This window comes from Tenrec ecaudatus, chromosome 13 (genome assembly GCF_050624435.1).
Source record: "Tenrec ecaudatus isolate mTenEca1 chromosome 13, mTenEca1.hap1, whole genome shotgun sequence".
NCBI classification, from domain to species: Eukaryota; Metazoa; Chordata; class Mammalia; order Afrosoricida; family Tenrecidae; genus Tenrec; species Tenrec ecaudatus.
Genome location: NC_134542.1, coordinates 88,132,903 through 88,150,053, shown reverse-complemented (window position 1 = coordinate 88,150,053; position 17,151 = coordinate 88,132,903). Strand labels below are relative to the sequence as shown.

Genomic DNA, 17,151 nt, shown 5'->3' with positions numbered 1-17,151 from the left:
TGTAATGGCCTCTCTCAACTCCACCAAACAAGCACGTATGTTATTTCCACCTCCAGGAACAGGGCAGAAGCAGGGAGGGCTCTGGTAACAGACACATCAGGAAGCACCATGAACATAGTCACAGGACATCGCCTGCTAAGCCTGTGGTTTGAAGCTCAAGCTCCTCAGTAGCTTCTCAGAAGAAAGATGAGGGTGTTTGCTCCAGTAAGATTTACAGCCTTCACGACACCATATATAAGGTCACTGTGGCTTGAAATTGACTGGATGGAAGTGAGTTGGTTGGGGAAAAGGAAAACCAAGTCTACAAAGCAGTATGTCAAAAAGTCACAACTAGAGATGCAATGCGGTTCAGCTGGGCAGGTATGTGCATTCACTGTAAGAACCGAGGGCACTTTTAGGCTTCAGAGAGCGGCTGTGGGTCACCAGTCCAACATTGCAGACTAGACTTTTCTACGTCTAGCTCTGAAACTTAGTATGGCCAAGAACTGTGGGCAGTGCACTTGAGCGCTGATACAAATCTGAATCCATGTCCTCGTTAGTAAAATAAACATTACAAAGGTTGCTTTGCCTAAAACAATTGTGAGCATCACGTGAAAAGAAAAAGAAACATTGACAAAAGAGGGAAAGAGGGACTTCACACACACACACACACACACACACACACACACACAAAGGTATCCAGATGGTGAGTAAATGGAATGTAAAGATAATGGAATTTTGACACTAGTTTTTTGAGGCCCTCCTTATGTCTAATACGTTATGATTAAAAGGGGTGGGCAGTTTCTTCTTCTGAAACCATTCTATAGAGAAGCACAACACTGTACATGCTAGATTTCTTTTTTAAATATATAAATAGAAGTTTAAAAAATAGAACCTTAGCTTTCCAGTGCTGACAACCGCCCAGCGATCATGCCTCTCGCAAAGGATCTCCTTCACCCTCTCCCGAAAAGGAGAAGAGAAAGCACAAGAAGAAGCGCCTGGTGCAGAGCCCCAATTCCCACTTCATGGATGTCAAATGCCCAGGCTACTATAAATCACCACGGTCTTCACCAGGCACAAGCAGTAGTTTTGTGTTGGCTGCTCTACTGTCCTGTCAGCCCACGGGAGGAAAAGCAAGGCTCACAGAAGGATGCTCCTTCAGACGGAAGCGGCACTAAAAGACCCTGAGTCGAGATGAGTGGGAAGCCATTCTAATAAACCCATTTTGGATTAAAAAAAATAGAACCTTAAAATACAGGCACACCTTACTTTACTTCACTTTTATTGCACTACACAGACCCGGAAGGATTGTGGCAACCCTGTATTACACAAGTCTATTGGTAACATTTTTTCAATGTCCTCCCTTTGTCTTCCCGTCATGTTTTAATATTTCCAAAACTTCACAAAGCTATTACACACTTAACAGACAACTTAAATAACCTACCTTTTATATGCACTGGGAAATTCTCCGCTCCCCCCCACCCCCGCCAAAAAAAAATTCATGAGACTTTGCTTTATTGTACTATTTGCTTAATTATACTAGTTAGGGCCCAAACTCGCAATGTTCCCAATGTATGCCTCTAGTTCATCCAATAACATATGAAAGCAAAATTAGCTCCTCAAATAAGAAAGTATCTTTTCATCATAATGAACTAATTAAAATTCAAAGTCACCATAATTGTCATGTTGCAAATGGAATCATTGAACATGTGCTTCGTAAAGGAATAGTCACTGACTAAAGAAAGATTGCAAGTTCTAACTCAATACAAATTCCCCTGCAGAATGTTTTCCACTGTACATGCTACTATCACTGAAGATGTACACTAAATAGGAGAGAAAGTGTACAATGACACTGAACAATCTGTCATCACTTCCCTCCATGCTTTTTATAAGCGATCTAATTAACACTTCTGAACTTGAATTAAAAGTCGAGTCAGAACCATAATTTTACCACTAGATCATCAGTTTTCAACATTGCTTAACGAGAAGAAACTAAAGAAAATCCTCAAAGGAAACACAAGTTGTTGCAACAATCGGACCTAAGTGGTAAAGAACAGTTTCTGCGCTGGGAGTGGCGGGAGGAGAGCACCGCTTAGCCTTCAACCAGAGGCAGCTAAGTGTCCATTACGGAGGGTAGTCTAAAGGGAGGGAGCAATACCTGTCACTCCTAAAGAAGAGAGGGGACGAAGTCAACGTGAAACTCCGCCTTGACACTGCTGTTGGGTGCTGTCAAGTTGGCACCAACTGGGAGCAACCCTGAGTACATCAGAATGAAGCACCACTGCATCCCCACCATCCACACAACGGTATGTCGGAGCCCCTTGGTGGTTGCAGCTACTGCGTCAATCATCTTGTCTTCCTCCTTTTCACTGACCCTTTAGTGTATGAAACATGATGTCCTTTCCCATAAATTGCTCTTTTTGTTAATTTAACATGAGTAACTTGCAAAAAAAATTCTGAATGACAAGTTGTAAAATGGCACACAAAAAAGAAGACCCTATTTTAAATAAAGTTGAGAAACGTACAAAACAATACATGTATTTCCATGTGCAGTATACACAGTATAAAACAGAGTTTATATCTATCTGGAAAGTAGTTAAGTCTGTGAAGGGAGAAGAAAATAATAGCATTGGGTAGTTGCTAAAAAATAATCAAGGAATTACAACTGTGTAATGATAGGTAAAAAGGTTTGCTGCTGGGGTTCATACCTGCACAGATTTACTGCAAAGAAAATGTTTAAATGTGTCTGAAATGGGTTACATGCAATTCACACAATCAGATGGCTACATGCACGTTCTCTCAGTAATATATTTGTCTCAGTCTTGGTAGTCTTAGTCTTATATTGTCTTAGTCTTACATACAAATGGTGTCTTCCAAGGGGATCTCCTTGGCCAGCTGAATTCAAAACAGAGATGAACTCAAAGTTATAACAACTGTTTTTAGAAATTCCAGAGGTAATTTTTTTTGGTCATTTTATTAGGGACTCTCACAACTTATAACATTCCATACATCAATTGTATCAAGCATATTTGTACATATGTTGCCATCATCATTTCCAAAACATTTTCTATTTAAGCCCTTAGTATAAGTTTTTCCCCTGCCTCCCCCAAATTCCCACCCTCATGAATCCTTGATCAATAATATACTGTTATTATTATTTCATATCTTATACTGTCATCTCCCTTTACCCACATTTCTGTTATTTGTCCTCTTGGGGGTGGCTTTATATCTATGGGTTCCCCCTTCCTCACTCTTCCCCCTCCCTGACCATCCCTACCCTCATGATAGCGCTACTCCCACTACTATTCCTGGGGGATTTATCTTTCCTGAATTCCATGTGTCGAGAGCTCTTATCTGTACCAATGTGTGTTCTCCAGCCCATTGGGGTAATCTTGATGGACTTTCTCAAAGGACCTAGCACAATTACAGGGGCTTATTATGAAGATCCAAGAAAATGGACAACTAAGGACACATGAAATCAGCTTGTTTGATCTAAGGATGATAAATAATAAAATCCAAATTGGAAGGAGGGAATGGTATCAGAGCTGAAATTATGAACATTTGGTTTGCAGAAGACAATAAAGATTTATAGTCTGGAAAATCCTATATCGGGTCACTATGAGTCAGAAGTGACTTGATGGCAGTGGGGTTTTTGTACTTAAAAGTTTTGTAACTCCAAGTGAATACAAAGTTACATAAATGACTAAAAAGGCAACCAGAATATTCCTTAGGAGCAACGATGGCTCATTTAGCTCACTTACTTTCTGGATCCTTCATAAGGAAAGACCAATCACTAGAAAAGGACAATGTCCTTATTTTGGTGAAGCAGAAGTTCAATGACAATGAGGGAAATTCTCAACGACATGAAATGACACACAAACATTCCAACAATCATAGAAGTCACAAGACCAGATAACAACCAGGCAACTCGCATACAAATTCATGGACCTCAGACAACTTAAAGGTAACCAATGATGCTCTCTAGCTAGCTGACCATTCAGGGATTGTCAGTTCTGACTCCAAGAAAAAAAGAGACACTTGCCAGAATTCCTTACTTGCTGGTCCTTGGCCTGCTTCCATTTGACAAGTTACACTGCATTAGCAAATTCACAGAATAAGGTATTAAAAAACAATAGAATTTTCCCCAAAACTTTTTTCAGCCCCTAGTTTTGACCAGTTTAGAAATGGTTCAGTAACTACTGTCATACACAAGGTTCATGTACACATCACAAAGCAACCCAATCAGTTAATCATGGTATTTTGACCAGAATAGATACCAAACAGGAGATTGGTAACCCAGTGGTTTTGCAATGAATAGGTTGCTTGCTTCAAGATCTGCAGTTCAAACCCACTAGTCATTCTAAGGGAGAAAGATGAGGCTTGCTGTCGTAAATATTCTCAGAAACCACATAGGGTCGTTCTAATTTGTCCTGAAGAGTTACTATGAGTTTTAATCAACTTACTGGCAGTGAGCTTGACTTTCTGGGTTTAAGTAACAAAAGGCTACGACCCATTCAAACATGGCAGTCAGTCATGCGGCTCTGAACGTGTTGCTCTCCAGAGTTCTGCCAGTAATCTAATCTTCCTCCTCAGGGTCCTGAAACTTTCAGGAGGAAGGACCGTGTCACAATTTGGGGGGAGGGGAGGAGCAACATGGTTGGCAGGGCTCTGGAGAGCAGGACACAGCTATTTGTTCCCCACTCGGGTCAAAAACTACAAGCAAAGGCAGAGCTGCTCCGTAACATTTCCTCAGCCCTTGTTCCCAAGGGCAATTACAGGGCGGTTTTGAACTGGTTTGAAGCCCGATCTTCACTTCATCACAGTCCAGGCAAAGAGGTATGTTTCAGCTCAGGGTCCGAGAAAGGTCTCTCACACACAAATCATGTCAGGAAAGACTGCTCACCTTCCAGATACTGAAGCAGTGCAGTGCCATCTTTAATGATGACCAGGTCACACCAAGAAGGTGGCTGCTTCCTACAGGGGCTTCAAGGAAGGGGAAGTGGGAATCAAGAAAGCTCCTACCTGAAGCTCCCTGTCTCCCCTTCAAGGCAGAGGAATGGGTTAAATAAAGGGAGACTGCAAAGCATATCCGTTGATTTCTAATATTACATTTACATCAGAGGCTGTGGTCATGCAATGTGTTACATGTTGGTCTGCTACCCATGAGGTTAGCAATTCTAAACCACCAGCCATTCTGAGAGAGAGACAGGCTTTCTATTCCTGTAAAGAGTCAGTCTCGGAAACCCCCCTGGGCAGTTCTGTCCTGTACTATGGAGTCACTTTGAGTCAGAAATGACTGGATGGGAGTGGTATTTATAACACTATGTTAAGATTAGTTTATATTCTCCCTTCCTCTCTTGGAGGCTCTTCAATGCTTTTTCATATATATCGCCTCCATTAGGCTGTGAATTCCTTGAGGGTGGGGCTCACAGTCTAGTTATTTATTTCTGTGACCCAAGGCCACAACATGCCTGACACATAGCAATCACTCGATACATGTTTGCTAAATGAACAGTGCATAGGGTATAGCAAAAGAGAAATAAAGGGGATTTTGATAAAATCAGGCAGAATCAGCTAGAGGTGAAATCATATATATTAAAACGAAAAATCCTCAAGGCAAATAATGACTTGCTTTGAAACTATTTTAAACTAAAAAGAGCTTTAAGGTATTTTTAAAATGTAGCATCCTTCTATGCTTTAGGCTTGAGTGCAATTTAAACACTTTGGTGTTTCATTCCACTTTCTCTAAGAATTCCATTCTCTTGTCTAAAAGAAGTTATTAGGTGGGCTTCAATCAAGTTTGCTCTCTTTCACCTTTAAAACTGCCTTTTGATCCTGAATCAGTCATACTTGAGCTAACAAAAAAGCACTTGAAGTTTGTGTTGATGATACTGCTCATGAACTCTATGTATTGGGGAAAAAAAAGAAGAAACTCACAGTGGGTTTTGTATAAGCAGCAGTACCTCTTCACTGCAGCGGCCCTTATCTGGGCTTCACTAAGCCATTCAGAAGCCACAACTAAACAGGCAGACTTCCTCAGGCTACTTCGAGAACAGAGAAGGTTCCAATAAAAAAACAACTGGCTTCTCAGAGCATCAGGTACTATTGAACAAATTAATAGAAAAGGAAAATCCTCCCAAAGATAATACTGTGGCAACAGAGAAAACCAGTGGATTTTCCAGAAGCAGAAGACACTGTGGTCTTCAACATGAAGCTTCTGAGATTTATGCCAGGAAACTTCAAAGACCAAACTCACTGACATCAAGTTGGTGTCTACTCGTAGTGACCCTATAGGACAGTATAGAACTGCCCTGGTGAGTTTCCCAGACTGTAACTCTTTATGGGAGTAGAACACCCCCCTTCTTCCATGCCAGTCAACTAATGGTTTTCAAATCTCAAGAATAAAAATTGAGACATGGGAATACTCTACATATTTAAAAAGTCTCATTGTTAGCTTTCTGGGAACATAAAGGGCTTATCTAATAATACTTTTTTGAACACACATATTTGACTTATAAAATATGCTTCGAGGATCGCATCATACACCAAACTAGAGAACTTTCCAGTCTCTGCATGATTTGACATTGTTGACTATAAAATATGGTCACTAGTAAAATGCGTTTATTCTGTGACAGTCTATTTTCTGTCATGCCTTTTCATTTCACCAAGTCCTAAAAGTCTACCTAGGATTCTGTTAATTATTATGAAAATGATAACAATATTGTAGCCAGTTTACTGTCATTGCCATGGCTACAGTAAGGCCCCATAATGCAGTCCACCTCTTTTTCACTCGCGGAAAGGTAAGCGTTCTTAGAACCCCAACAAATAAACGATAAGTTGTTCCGAACTGTCTTGAGATTCTAGGGTTGGTAGTTTTCGCTTTCTTACTCTGAAAAAAATATCACGCAGCCTCTAAGCCATAGACAGCACCTCCAGCAACGGTAAATAAGTCCCTACCAAGGGTTGTTTGCATCTGTACATTAGCCACGTTAAATGAGTTCTTCCTAACAATGGGAGCAATCGAGGCCTCTCTAGCGTTTGGCCCTTCTATCGGGGCCGTGTCTCCGCTGCTGCACAGGGGCAGGGCGGGGCAGCAACGGGCAGGACCAGGGCTTCACCAGCTCTGGAGCCGTCAAGAAGTTTATATCACCAACTCTGCAATTGCTTAATTAGTCAAGTCTTGGGCGAGCCCCAGGCTCTTCCTGATCGCTAGGCTTGGCCAGGGGAACAGCCCTTATTCGGGGTCCCAACTTCCAGCAGGCAGTAGACTCGCCCCCGCAGGCTAAGACGTGCCAAAGTTATCTCCCCCAGCCCCCAGGTAAATGCAAACGCCGAGACGGCGACACCATCCCTTCCCTCCTTTGGCTTGGCTCCCCAGTCCCTGAAGTCGCCACCGCCCACTTTCCAGCTGGACAAACAGCAGCCCGGACCAGCACTCACCCACGTCTTGCTCGAAGGGGTTAGCACTAAACAGAGGCATCTCGCAGGCGCCCGAGCCCCAGTCCCGGCGGTCTGGCTCAAGTTCGGCAGCAGCTTCTGTCCCAGCGACCCGCGGCTGCGGCTTCCTAGACAGCTCCGCACCGGCCGCCTTCTCTACACTTCCGCCACTACCCCTGCCCTGCTCCCGCCTGACGGGCGTGCCGTCGGTCCTCGCGCTGCTTGGGGATCCTCCTTCTGCGGAGACGCCCTGCAGACCTCAGGCATCTGTCTAGAGCTCCAATTGTCGCCACCCGTCGGGAGGAGACGGCAATCCCAGTCTCAGAACCTCCCAGGGGTTAGGCGTTCGCCTTGGCCACCCTCCCATCGTTAGGACCCCGATGAGCCACGGAGCGGGGACCTTCGGGGCCGGAAGTTGTCGCTCCTGGAACTGGGCGACGCCGGAGGCGCGGAAGCTGCCGTGCCAGCGGCGGTGCGGCAGGGGGCGTGGTCGCCTGAGACTTTCCTCGTCTGGTTCTTCCCGTGATTTTAAGGAGGCTTGGTCGCTCAGTGGTTACTGCCAATGGAAAGGCCTGCATGTTCTGCAGGAGAGATGTGGCGTTCGGCTTCCATGAGGATTGCAGCTTCGGGAACAGTAGGGTGTCAACAAGAAGTAGAAATCAACTCCACGACATGTTTGGGGTCCCTTAGTTAATTTCTCATCGTGACCCTATAGAACAGGGTAGAACTACCCCCTGTGGGTGTCCGAGTCTGTAACTCTTTACAGAAGTAGAGAGCCTCCTCTCTCTCCTGCAAGGCTGCTGGTGGTTTCAAACGGCTGACTTTGTGATTAGCAGCCCAACCTACTGAGCCACTAGGGGTCATTATACGTCAGAATCGCCTCCATCTTTCGCAGTGAGTTTTGGGGTTTTAGTTTTTTTTTCGTTCCTAGTTGGCAAGATTCGTGCCTCACAAATGGCCCTGCGACTGCTTCTGTTCCTGCTATTGTGGGAAACAAGGATTTCTCCCAAGCTGTCTCCCCCAAATATATGCCAAACTTAACTGCTTGCGCAGGACTATACACTTGGAGGTCATCAGGGGTCGTTCTCCCTAAGGGCTTTCAGCCATCCAGAGCAAGCAGTCACCACTGTTTATCCCACAACAAGTAGGGCCCACTCCCTTCTGATAAGGATAGTAGTCTGTTTCCTTGTAGGAGACCCAGAGAGGTCAAACCCACCCAAGGATGACCAAGGTTAAACTGCCATCCTAAATCTAGGATCCACCCATCTTGTCACATGTATACCCCCAAACCCTCTTCCTATTGCATGTATTTCTCTAGACTACCCCCTCTCATTACTGTATTACCTATAGCACAAGCCCTTCCTGTGATGTATATCCTCACCTGTAATTAGGGGGCTTGCATGTCCCCAGAGAAGATAAAAGCCTGGGCTAGCTTTAAAGAGCTCTCTTTTCCTCTATGTGGACCACCAAGCGGGGCTGAGGTGAGTATGCTACTATGAATCGTGTCTGACTCCATTTATTTCAATACTTCTCTTCTATCTCTCATGCGCTCTATAACTTTACTATAATCTTTACTTATTATCGCTGTACAATTGCACCTACTGGACTCGTAATGATGTGTGAGGGGCTGGCTTCCCCTGACATATGGCAGATATTTGCAAAAGAACAGGATGATTCACAGCGGAAAAGACCCAGGGAAAGAGTCCGAGGGAACTGGACGCTGATCTTGCTGCGATAGAGGTAGTCACTGGGCTGAGTATGGTCATTCAAAGTTTAGGAATAGAGGACATTTACCCAAAAACGTGTAACGGGGCGTGCTCCAAGCCCGTTTAAACGGAGCGCAGAAAATAGAGGAAGGAGCTTGATCCAAGTCCCACCTAACAGAGCTCAGAAGGCAAGGCGTCTGCCTAACCCAGCAAGAGAATCTTTGAATGGCAGAAATCACAGGTATCTCCCAGCCTCTAAGCAGGAGACCAGACCTAGACAAACAGGCAAAAGCCCAGCCTCTGTTCTCGCTGCAGTTGGTTTGAGTAACCAAGAAATGGCTCAGAAGCCCTTGCAGCACCCTGTTGATTCTAAAAAGCAGGAACCTCCTATTGAAAGGGTAATACAGTTTCTATCAGGAAGTTTTGATCTAAGTACTCAGGGAATTAAAATTGATACTGGAGTTGATAAGAGTTGTGAGGAAAAGCCAAAAGCTGTAATTGAATCAGAAATTAAGAGCGGTAATTGGGGTCCACTACCTAAAAGAACATGGTAAGTCTGATCACCTTTTAAATGAAGGGGTCTTTTGGAATGCTGTTGTGGGGAAACAATAGCGCCCCCACATGGAACTAGAAATTGAAGGGAAAAGGGTTTTAAACTCTGGCAATGGGGTCATTTCCTTAGGGCATTCAGGAGGGCCTAAGATCCTCCCATTAACTTCCCCTAAAGCCAGCATGGAGGGAATGAGTGAAGTTAACCAAGAGAGACAATTGCATGATTGTAAAATCATTCAGTATGAGAAGCCTGAAGGGCAAAACGGCTTGATTGAGCCTGTAACCTTATTGGCAAACTTGGAGGAAAAAAACGTCTGTTTGGTAAGTTGCTTCAAGAACAGATGAACAAAGTTATTAAGAATTTTTTCTGTCTTTCAAAGTATGGGAAATAATCAGCTTTCTTAATTCTCTGAGAGCTGGAAGCGAAAATTTACATAACAATGAAGGCTATCTAACTAGTTGTTTTACTGGTTCAAGACCAAGCAAGGTAACTGAGATTTCCAGCAATGCTTTAAAGGCTGCATGGTTAAAACAGAAGAGGGAGAAGAGGAATCTTATGTATGACGAAGTTCACTTAGTCATTTTAACAACAACAAAAAAATTTCTCCTTACTAAAAGCTTGTAATAAAATTAGGGCAGATAAACATGTTTTCAATTCTACAGAGAAAATTGATCCTAAGAAATCTTTTTTAACTAATAAATCTTTTCATTGGGGCTCATACAGCTCTTATCACAATCCGTACATACATCAATTGAGCAAAGCACCCTTATACATTTGTTGCACTCGTCATTCTCATAATTCACCTTCCACTTGGGTTCCTGGAATCAGCTTGGTTTCCCTTTTCCTCCCCCTCCCTCCCCACTCCCCCCTTCCCCCTGGTCCCTTGATAGTTTATAAATAATTATTATATCATATCTTACACTCCCCGGCATCTCCCCTCACCCACCTCCCCATTGCCCATCTCCCAGAGAGGAGGTTACACATAGATCTCCAAGATCAGTTCTCCATTTCTACACCCCCTTCCATCCTGGTGTCGCCACTCCTACCGCGGGTGTTGAGGGGTTCGTCTGTCCTAGATTCCCTGTGTTTCCAGATCCCTACTGCACTGCTGTACATCCTCTGGTCTAACCAGGTCCACAAGGTAGAATTGGGGTCATGATAATTGGGAGGGGAGGAAGCGTTCAGGAACTAGAGGGAGATTTTGAGTTTCATTGTTGCTACACTGAACCCTGAGTGACTCATCTCCTCCCCACTACCCCTCTGGAAGGGATGTCCAGCTGTCTACAGATGGGCATTGGGTCCCCATCACGCACTCCCCCTCATTCACGGTGATGTGATTCTCACCACCACCCCGCATTTATTGTTTGAGACCTGGTCTCCTCTGCCCTTCAAGATCACCTATGTTGGTGTGCTGCTTCCATGTGGGCTTTGTTACTTCTGGGCTAGGTGGCCATTTTAAGAAATCTTAAAATGATGGAAACCGCATTTGGGATCCAGGTCCATTCATCTGGGGAAAAGGCTATGCATTTATGTTTTTACAGAATAAAACTTTAAAAGGACACAGCCACGTTGGGAGAAAGGCGGACAAGGAAGAAATGGAGAAGCCACCCAATCTTAATCATAATTCCTTTTTCAGATTGACACCCCGAAGAGAGGGGCTATTTGTTTATATTTACACAGGCAAAGGAGTTAGGCGGATTTCTCTTCAGCCAGCAAGGCCCAGAAGAAAGCAGGGAAGCTGCTGTGTGACCTGACCCCCTGTCCTGTTACTGAAGTTGTTCAAAATGTCAAGGAGACATGGCAGATTCCTGAGAATGGCGATTGCTGACTGCTGAGATAGTTCCTCCATTGCTGACGCTGTCTAAGAGAAACTCTGGGACTCTATCATAACTGAACATTTTATACAATAGTGACTGGACTATTACTACAGACTTGTTTTGCTGAAAGATTAAGATTTTGAACTTGTCAATGCTATAATGTGATTGGAATGTAACTGATTTCTGTGTAACTCCTTACCTATATAATATAGCATTGCATGATTGGGATTTGATTAGGAAATATTTGCAAGGGTTTAAGGGAGACATTTCATTGGATGTTGATTAGCTTAAAAAGGATATTTTCTATACAGGCTTGAGGCATCTCCTGGCTCTGATATAATTAAATGGTGGTTGGCATAGAAAGAGGCTGGATCCCATGTGCTTGGGTTAAACGCATTTCACAAAACTTAAGTTCCAGTCTGACTGTTGTTTACTCATAATTTTGATGCTCGCAGTCTCCTGTCGCTTCTATAGGAAGCTAAGAGCTATGAAGAGAGACCATGTTGCCTCTGTGACACTATTAAATCTTAAACATAATACAGAAGGGGGAAATGTGGGAAACTAGCACTGAAGGAAATAAGACTGGGGCTTATTCCCTGACTTGAATGGAGGGAATCTGGAAGACTAGAATTCCACGGCTGGAAGACCGCCACTCTGGTAGTTGGAGATGTAGTCCGAGTACATGTTCCTGCGGTTGTGTATTGTTTCCACTGTTTCTCCCTTAAAGCAGTGCTGCCTTAAAGTGAGCACATGGTTGATTCATTCTCCCTATAGAAGCAGACATTCCTATTTGGCTCCATTTTCTTCTCGCCACGGTATCCAATCTCTCATACCTTTCTCAAATAGCAGATGGGCATAAGGGGTCTTTATCCCCAGCGCCTGGATTCTAAATGTTTCTATTAAGCCTGAATTTTTGGCTATATTAATTGGATCATGAAGTTTTGCCTTGACAGCTTTGAATGTACAGAAAATAACCATGTAGCCACTGTAGCTCTTTTGAATTTTATGTATAAAACAAAAGAGGGAATTGTGGGAAACAGAAGGATTTCTCCCAAGCTGTCTCCCCCAAATATATGCCAAACTTAAGCTGCTTGGGAAGGACTATACACTTGGAGGTCATCAGGGGTCATTCTCCCTAAGGGATTTCAGCCATCTAGAGCAAGCAGTCACCACTGTTTATCCCACAACAAGTAGGGCCCACTCCTTTCTGATAAGGATAGTAGTTATCTGTTTCCTTGTAGGAGACCCCAGAGAGGTCAAACCCGCTCAAGGATGACTAAGGCTAGGCTCTAGCCATCCTAAATCTAGGATCCGCCCATCTTGTCACATGTATACCTCCAATCCCTCCTCTTCTTGTGTGTATTTCCCTAGACCACCCCCTCATTACTGTATTACCTATAGCATAAGCCCTTCCTGTGATGTATATCCTCACCTGTAATTAGGGGGCTTGCATGTCCCCAGAGAAGGTAAAACCTGGTCTAGCATTAAATCTCTCTTTCCCTCCACATGGACCATCAAGCGGGCCTAAGGTGAGCATGCTACCATGAATTGTGTCTGACTCCATTTATTTCAATACTTCTATCTCTTATGCTCTCTATAACTTTACTATGATCTTTACTTATTATTGCTGTACAATTGCACCTACCAGACCCGTATATGATGTGTTAGGGGCTGGCTTCCCCTGACACTGCTACTATAAAGACTGAACTACCATCAGAGGTAGCTTTGCTCTGCAAAGGGCCTGAATGGGTTCTAGGTCCCATGTGGTGTTGCTTCTTAATCTATGTTCTCACTTCACCCCCATGGGAAGTGGTGGTTGTGGGGACTCCTAGTGCAGGAGTAGAGAATAGACTTAACATGGCTCTTCCAACCAAAATCTCTACCTTCTACCAACTGGCCTTTTCCTGCATTGGTCTGGTAAGAAGGTAGGAGAAGATACTTTTTGGATTCCTCTGTGAATCATTGAGAACAGGATTCCCTGGAGTGCCATTTGCTGTGAATAAAATGAGCCCCTTGAAATCAGGAGAGGTCTCATGAGCAACAAGAGGCAGAAGAGCTTGTCCTTATAACTCAGATCCCTGTGCAGTGAAGCTGTGTCCAGATGACAGCCACAACTTCCGAGAACCAGGAGCCAAAGCATGGACCAGTGATGGACTCAGCCAATCACAGAGCTAGTAAAGCCGAGCGCTTTTATGAAGGAGGATAGCATGTAGGGGGGCGAGGGGTACCACTGGGCACTTAGTTCAGGAAGCAGGGCTCACTGACCCAAGGAAGTGAAGCTGTGTACCTTCAGGCTGAGGTTTACTGAAGTGGGGTACTTCTGGGCCTTGAATAGCAGGAGCTGAATTTGCTGGCCTATGGTGCTCACACGGAATGCCTTCAGGTTGAGGGTTGCAACAAAGTGATTTGCACTCTGGGCACCGACCAGCAAATTTGACAGGATTTTGTACGTGGGCTGATCTACTACCCTCACGTTTCTCACTGACGTGTTTGTTTCCTTTGCTTGTCCCACTTCCTTTGAGTTTAAGAATAAGCATAATTGGCATGAAGGTGGCCTTAGACCATTGCTACATGATTTTTCTGGCCTGTGTTAGTCTTGCAGAAGAATAAGTGTTATCGAAAGTTTTACCATATCCATAACGTTCATTTTTTGTGTAAATAGTGTCCAGCTAATTAAGTGTTTAATCTGTACAGGTCAACAATTCATGTATTATGGTCTAAAAAGCTGGCCTCCCTATGTATAATTTTCTCACTAGTTTTTAAATTTTACACCATTGGTTACCATAATGAAAATAGAATTGCCTTATGCACCATGGGGGTGATTTATAATGTTCTCTATCATAAAATACTAATGCTGTCTCTCAAGTGAACCAGAGGCATTATATAAACCATAGCTCTGTGAAGAGATTTGGGGCACAAACATAAGTCTAACCCTAATCTAAGAACAATTCTTATGGCCCTACTCAACATTCATTTTCATGGAGAGATAACTGCGGATATTGTGGTGAATAAATCAGATGATGCTATCAGTAAAAATAGTGTCTGGGGTCTTAAAAGCTATTTTTAAACAAGAAGCCTCCCAAATACTTCCTCCCCACTCCCTCCACTATCATGATCCCAAGTCTATCTTAGAAATCTGGCGAGACCAGAGGATGTACACTGGTACAAATGGGAGCTGGAAACACCGGGAATCCAGGGCAGATGATCCCTTCAGGAGCAGTGGTGTAAGTGGCGATACTGGGAGGGTGGACCTGATTACAAGGATCTACGTAAGACCTCCTCCCTGGGGGATGGACAGCAGAGGAGTAGGTGAAGGGTGACGTCGGACAGTGCAAGATATGACAAAATAATTTGTAAATTATCAAGGGTTCATGGGGGAGGGCTAACAGGGAGGGAGGGGTAAAAATGAGCTGATGCCAGGGGCTTGGGTGGAGGGTAAATGTTTTGAGAATGATGAGGGCAATGAATGTACAAATGTGTTTTGCACAATTGATGTATGCATGGACTGTGTTAATAGTTGTATGAGCCCTTAATGAAACGATTCAAAACAAAACAAGGAGCCATCTAAGTAAGGTGTCAACTAAGTCCACATGGAAGAAGCACACCAGCCTGTGTGATTCAAGGGTTGTAAATAATGAAATCCAAATCCAGAAGACGGAATGGTATCAGAGCTTAAATTCTGAACAGGTTTGCAGAAAGCAATGGATGGCAGTGGAAGCCCAAAATCCATTTGCAGGGTCCACACATGGAATAAGCCTCCAGTGAATCCCTCTGACCATAGTCCAGAGGGATAAATAGAATTGTTATGAGACAGAGAAAAGTATAAAGTCGATTATGGCAGATGTTGTTTGGTTAGAACGGAGCAACTTATCATTTGATCTCCCCCTTGACCCATTTTAAAGTTATCTCAGGTTTTAATATTTTCTGCCTTTGTTTTGATTGAGGTTTTATTTTGTCATTGTTGAGGGTTTGTTTTCCCTTTGTTTTTTGTTTTCGTGTGATTTTCTGTATATGAAATCCAAGATGGGTAAATTATAGAAATAGTAACTGGATTAATAATTATCTAGAGGCATGGTAGGGAGGTTGGGGAAAATGGAGAGCTACCAACAATGAATTTGAAAAATAAAAATGTTCTGAAATTGATTGTAATGATGATTGCATAACTCTTTTGGATATGATTGGACTATTAAATTGTATGATATAGGAATTATATGACAATAAGACTTTTAAAACAAGAACTTATCATTACTTGGCAAATTATTTTTTTTAAATCCTTCAAGGACAATGAGTTCCCTTAGGGATTTAATAAAATAAAAATGGCATAATGATCCTAGTGCATATAAGGGTCACAGCTGAAGTTCCCACAGGACTCAAGCAGGAATTTAAATGAATGTACAAGTGCAAGCATTTTTCCTGTCAGTTTTCCACAATGCACAGTGGACATGTCTCTCAATCCCCTATGGGAAAGATGGGAAGAATGACTGCTGTACATATTTACTGTGACATTGTATGGTTGTTTGTTTGTTTTTCTACTCACTGAGTTCCATCCTCTTCAAATACTGGTCTGTGGGTCCTAGAACTGGCATGGGTTTGGATGAATGAGAAATTTGTATGTCCATTGTGACAATTAGCATATGGCACCACTCTTGTCTTCTCCCAACCTTTGATGAGTGGGGATGAGAAGTTATAGGGGAAATAAGTCATCCTGGCTGCCCATCGATTTGAGCTGCTAGGAATACCCTGGTCTATGAATTATGCCATGATATCACTTGTTTCAGGTCCTCTTCTGAGTCTGGCCTGAACCTTTGGCAGCTCCCTGCCAATATATTCCTGCAATCTTTGTTCCATGAATCATTGCTGATGTCAGATAGTTCTTGGCTCAAAGCAAAGAATACCAGAAATATGTTTACTTTAGTTTCAGGGTGGGGATTGTTTTGTTTTGACTCTGGCAAGGCACTTGACTGTGTGGATGAGCACAAACTATGGATGGTATTGAGGAGAATGGGAATTGCAGAGCTAGTGCACTGACCGACCAGCAGTTGTGCAGACAGAACAAGGAAAATACTGCAAGCTTTCCAATCAGGAAAGGTGTGTGTGTCAGAGTTGTATTCGTTCACCATACTTATTCAATCTGTGTGCTGAACAAATCATCAGAGAAGCTGGATTACATGGAAAAAGAATGTGGCATCACGATTGGAGGAAGGCTTATTAACAACATGCAGTATGCAGAGGACACAAGCCAGCTTGCTGAGAGTGAGGAGGACTTGAAGCACTTGCTGATGAAGATCAAGGAGTGCAGCCTTCACTCTGGATTACAACTCAATGATGACCCAAATCCTCACAACTGGACCATAGGCAACATTGTAAGTGGAGAAAAGGTTAAAGTTGTCAAGGATTTCATCTTGCTTGAATCCACAATCAATGCTCATGGAAGCAGCAGTCAAGAAATCAAAATATGAGTTGCATTAGGTAAATCTGCTGCACAAGACCTCTTTAGAGTATTGAAAAAGCAAGGATGTTTCTTTGAGGGCAAAGGTATGCCTGACTCAAGCCATGGTATTTTCTATTGCTTTATATGCATATGAAAGGTGGATTGAATAAGCAAGACTGGAGAAAAAAAGATGCGATTGCATTGTGGTGCTGGAGAAGAATACTGAAA

At 43.3% G+C, this 17,151-nt stretch overlaps 1 protein-coding gene across 2 annotated transcripts in view; it reads right to left on the bottom strand.

Moving 5' to 3' along the window:
• The window catches only part of STAM2 (signal transducing adaptor molecule 2), a 53,087-nt gene extending 45,381 nt beyond the window's left edge, over positions 1-7,706 (bottom strand). The window contains exon 1 of one of the 2 annotated variants that reach the window (XM_075529766.1): positions 7,420-7,706. In XM_075529766.1, the coding sequence (XP_075385881.1) occupies positions 7,420-7,459 (40 nt within the window). In that variant the 5' untranslated portion in view covers positions 7,460-7,706. The remainder of the gene's footprint in view (positions 1-7,419) is intronic. The other variant, XM_075529765.1, reaches the window with a different exon arrangement.
• Between the last annotated feature and the right edge of the window lie 9,445 nt (positions 7,707-17,151).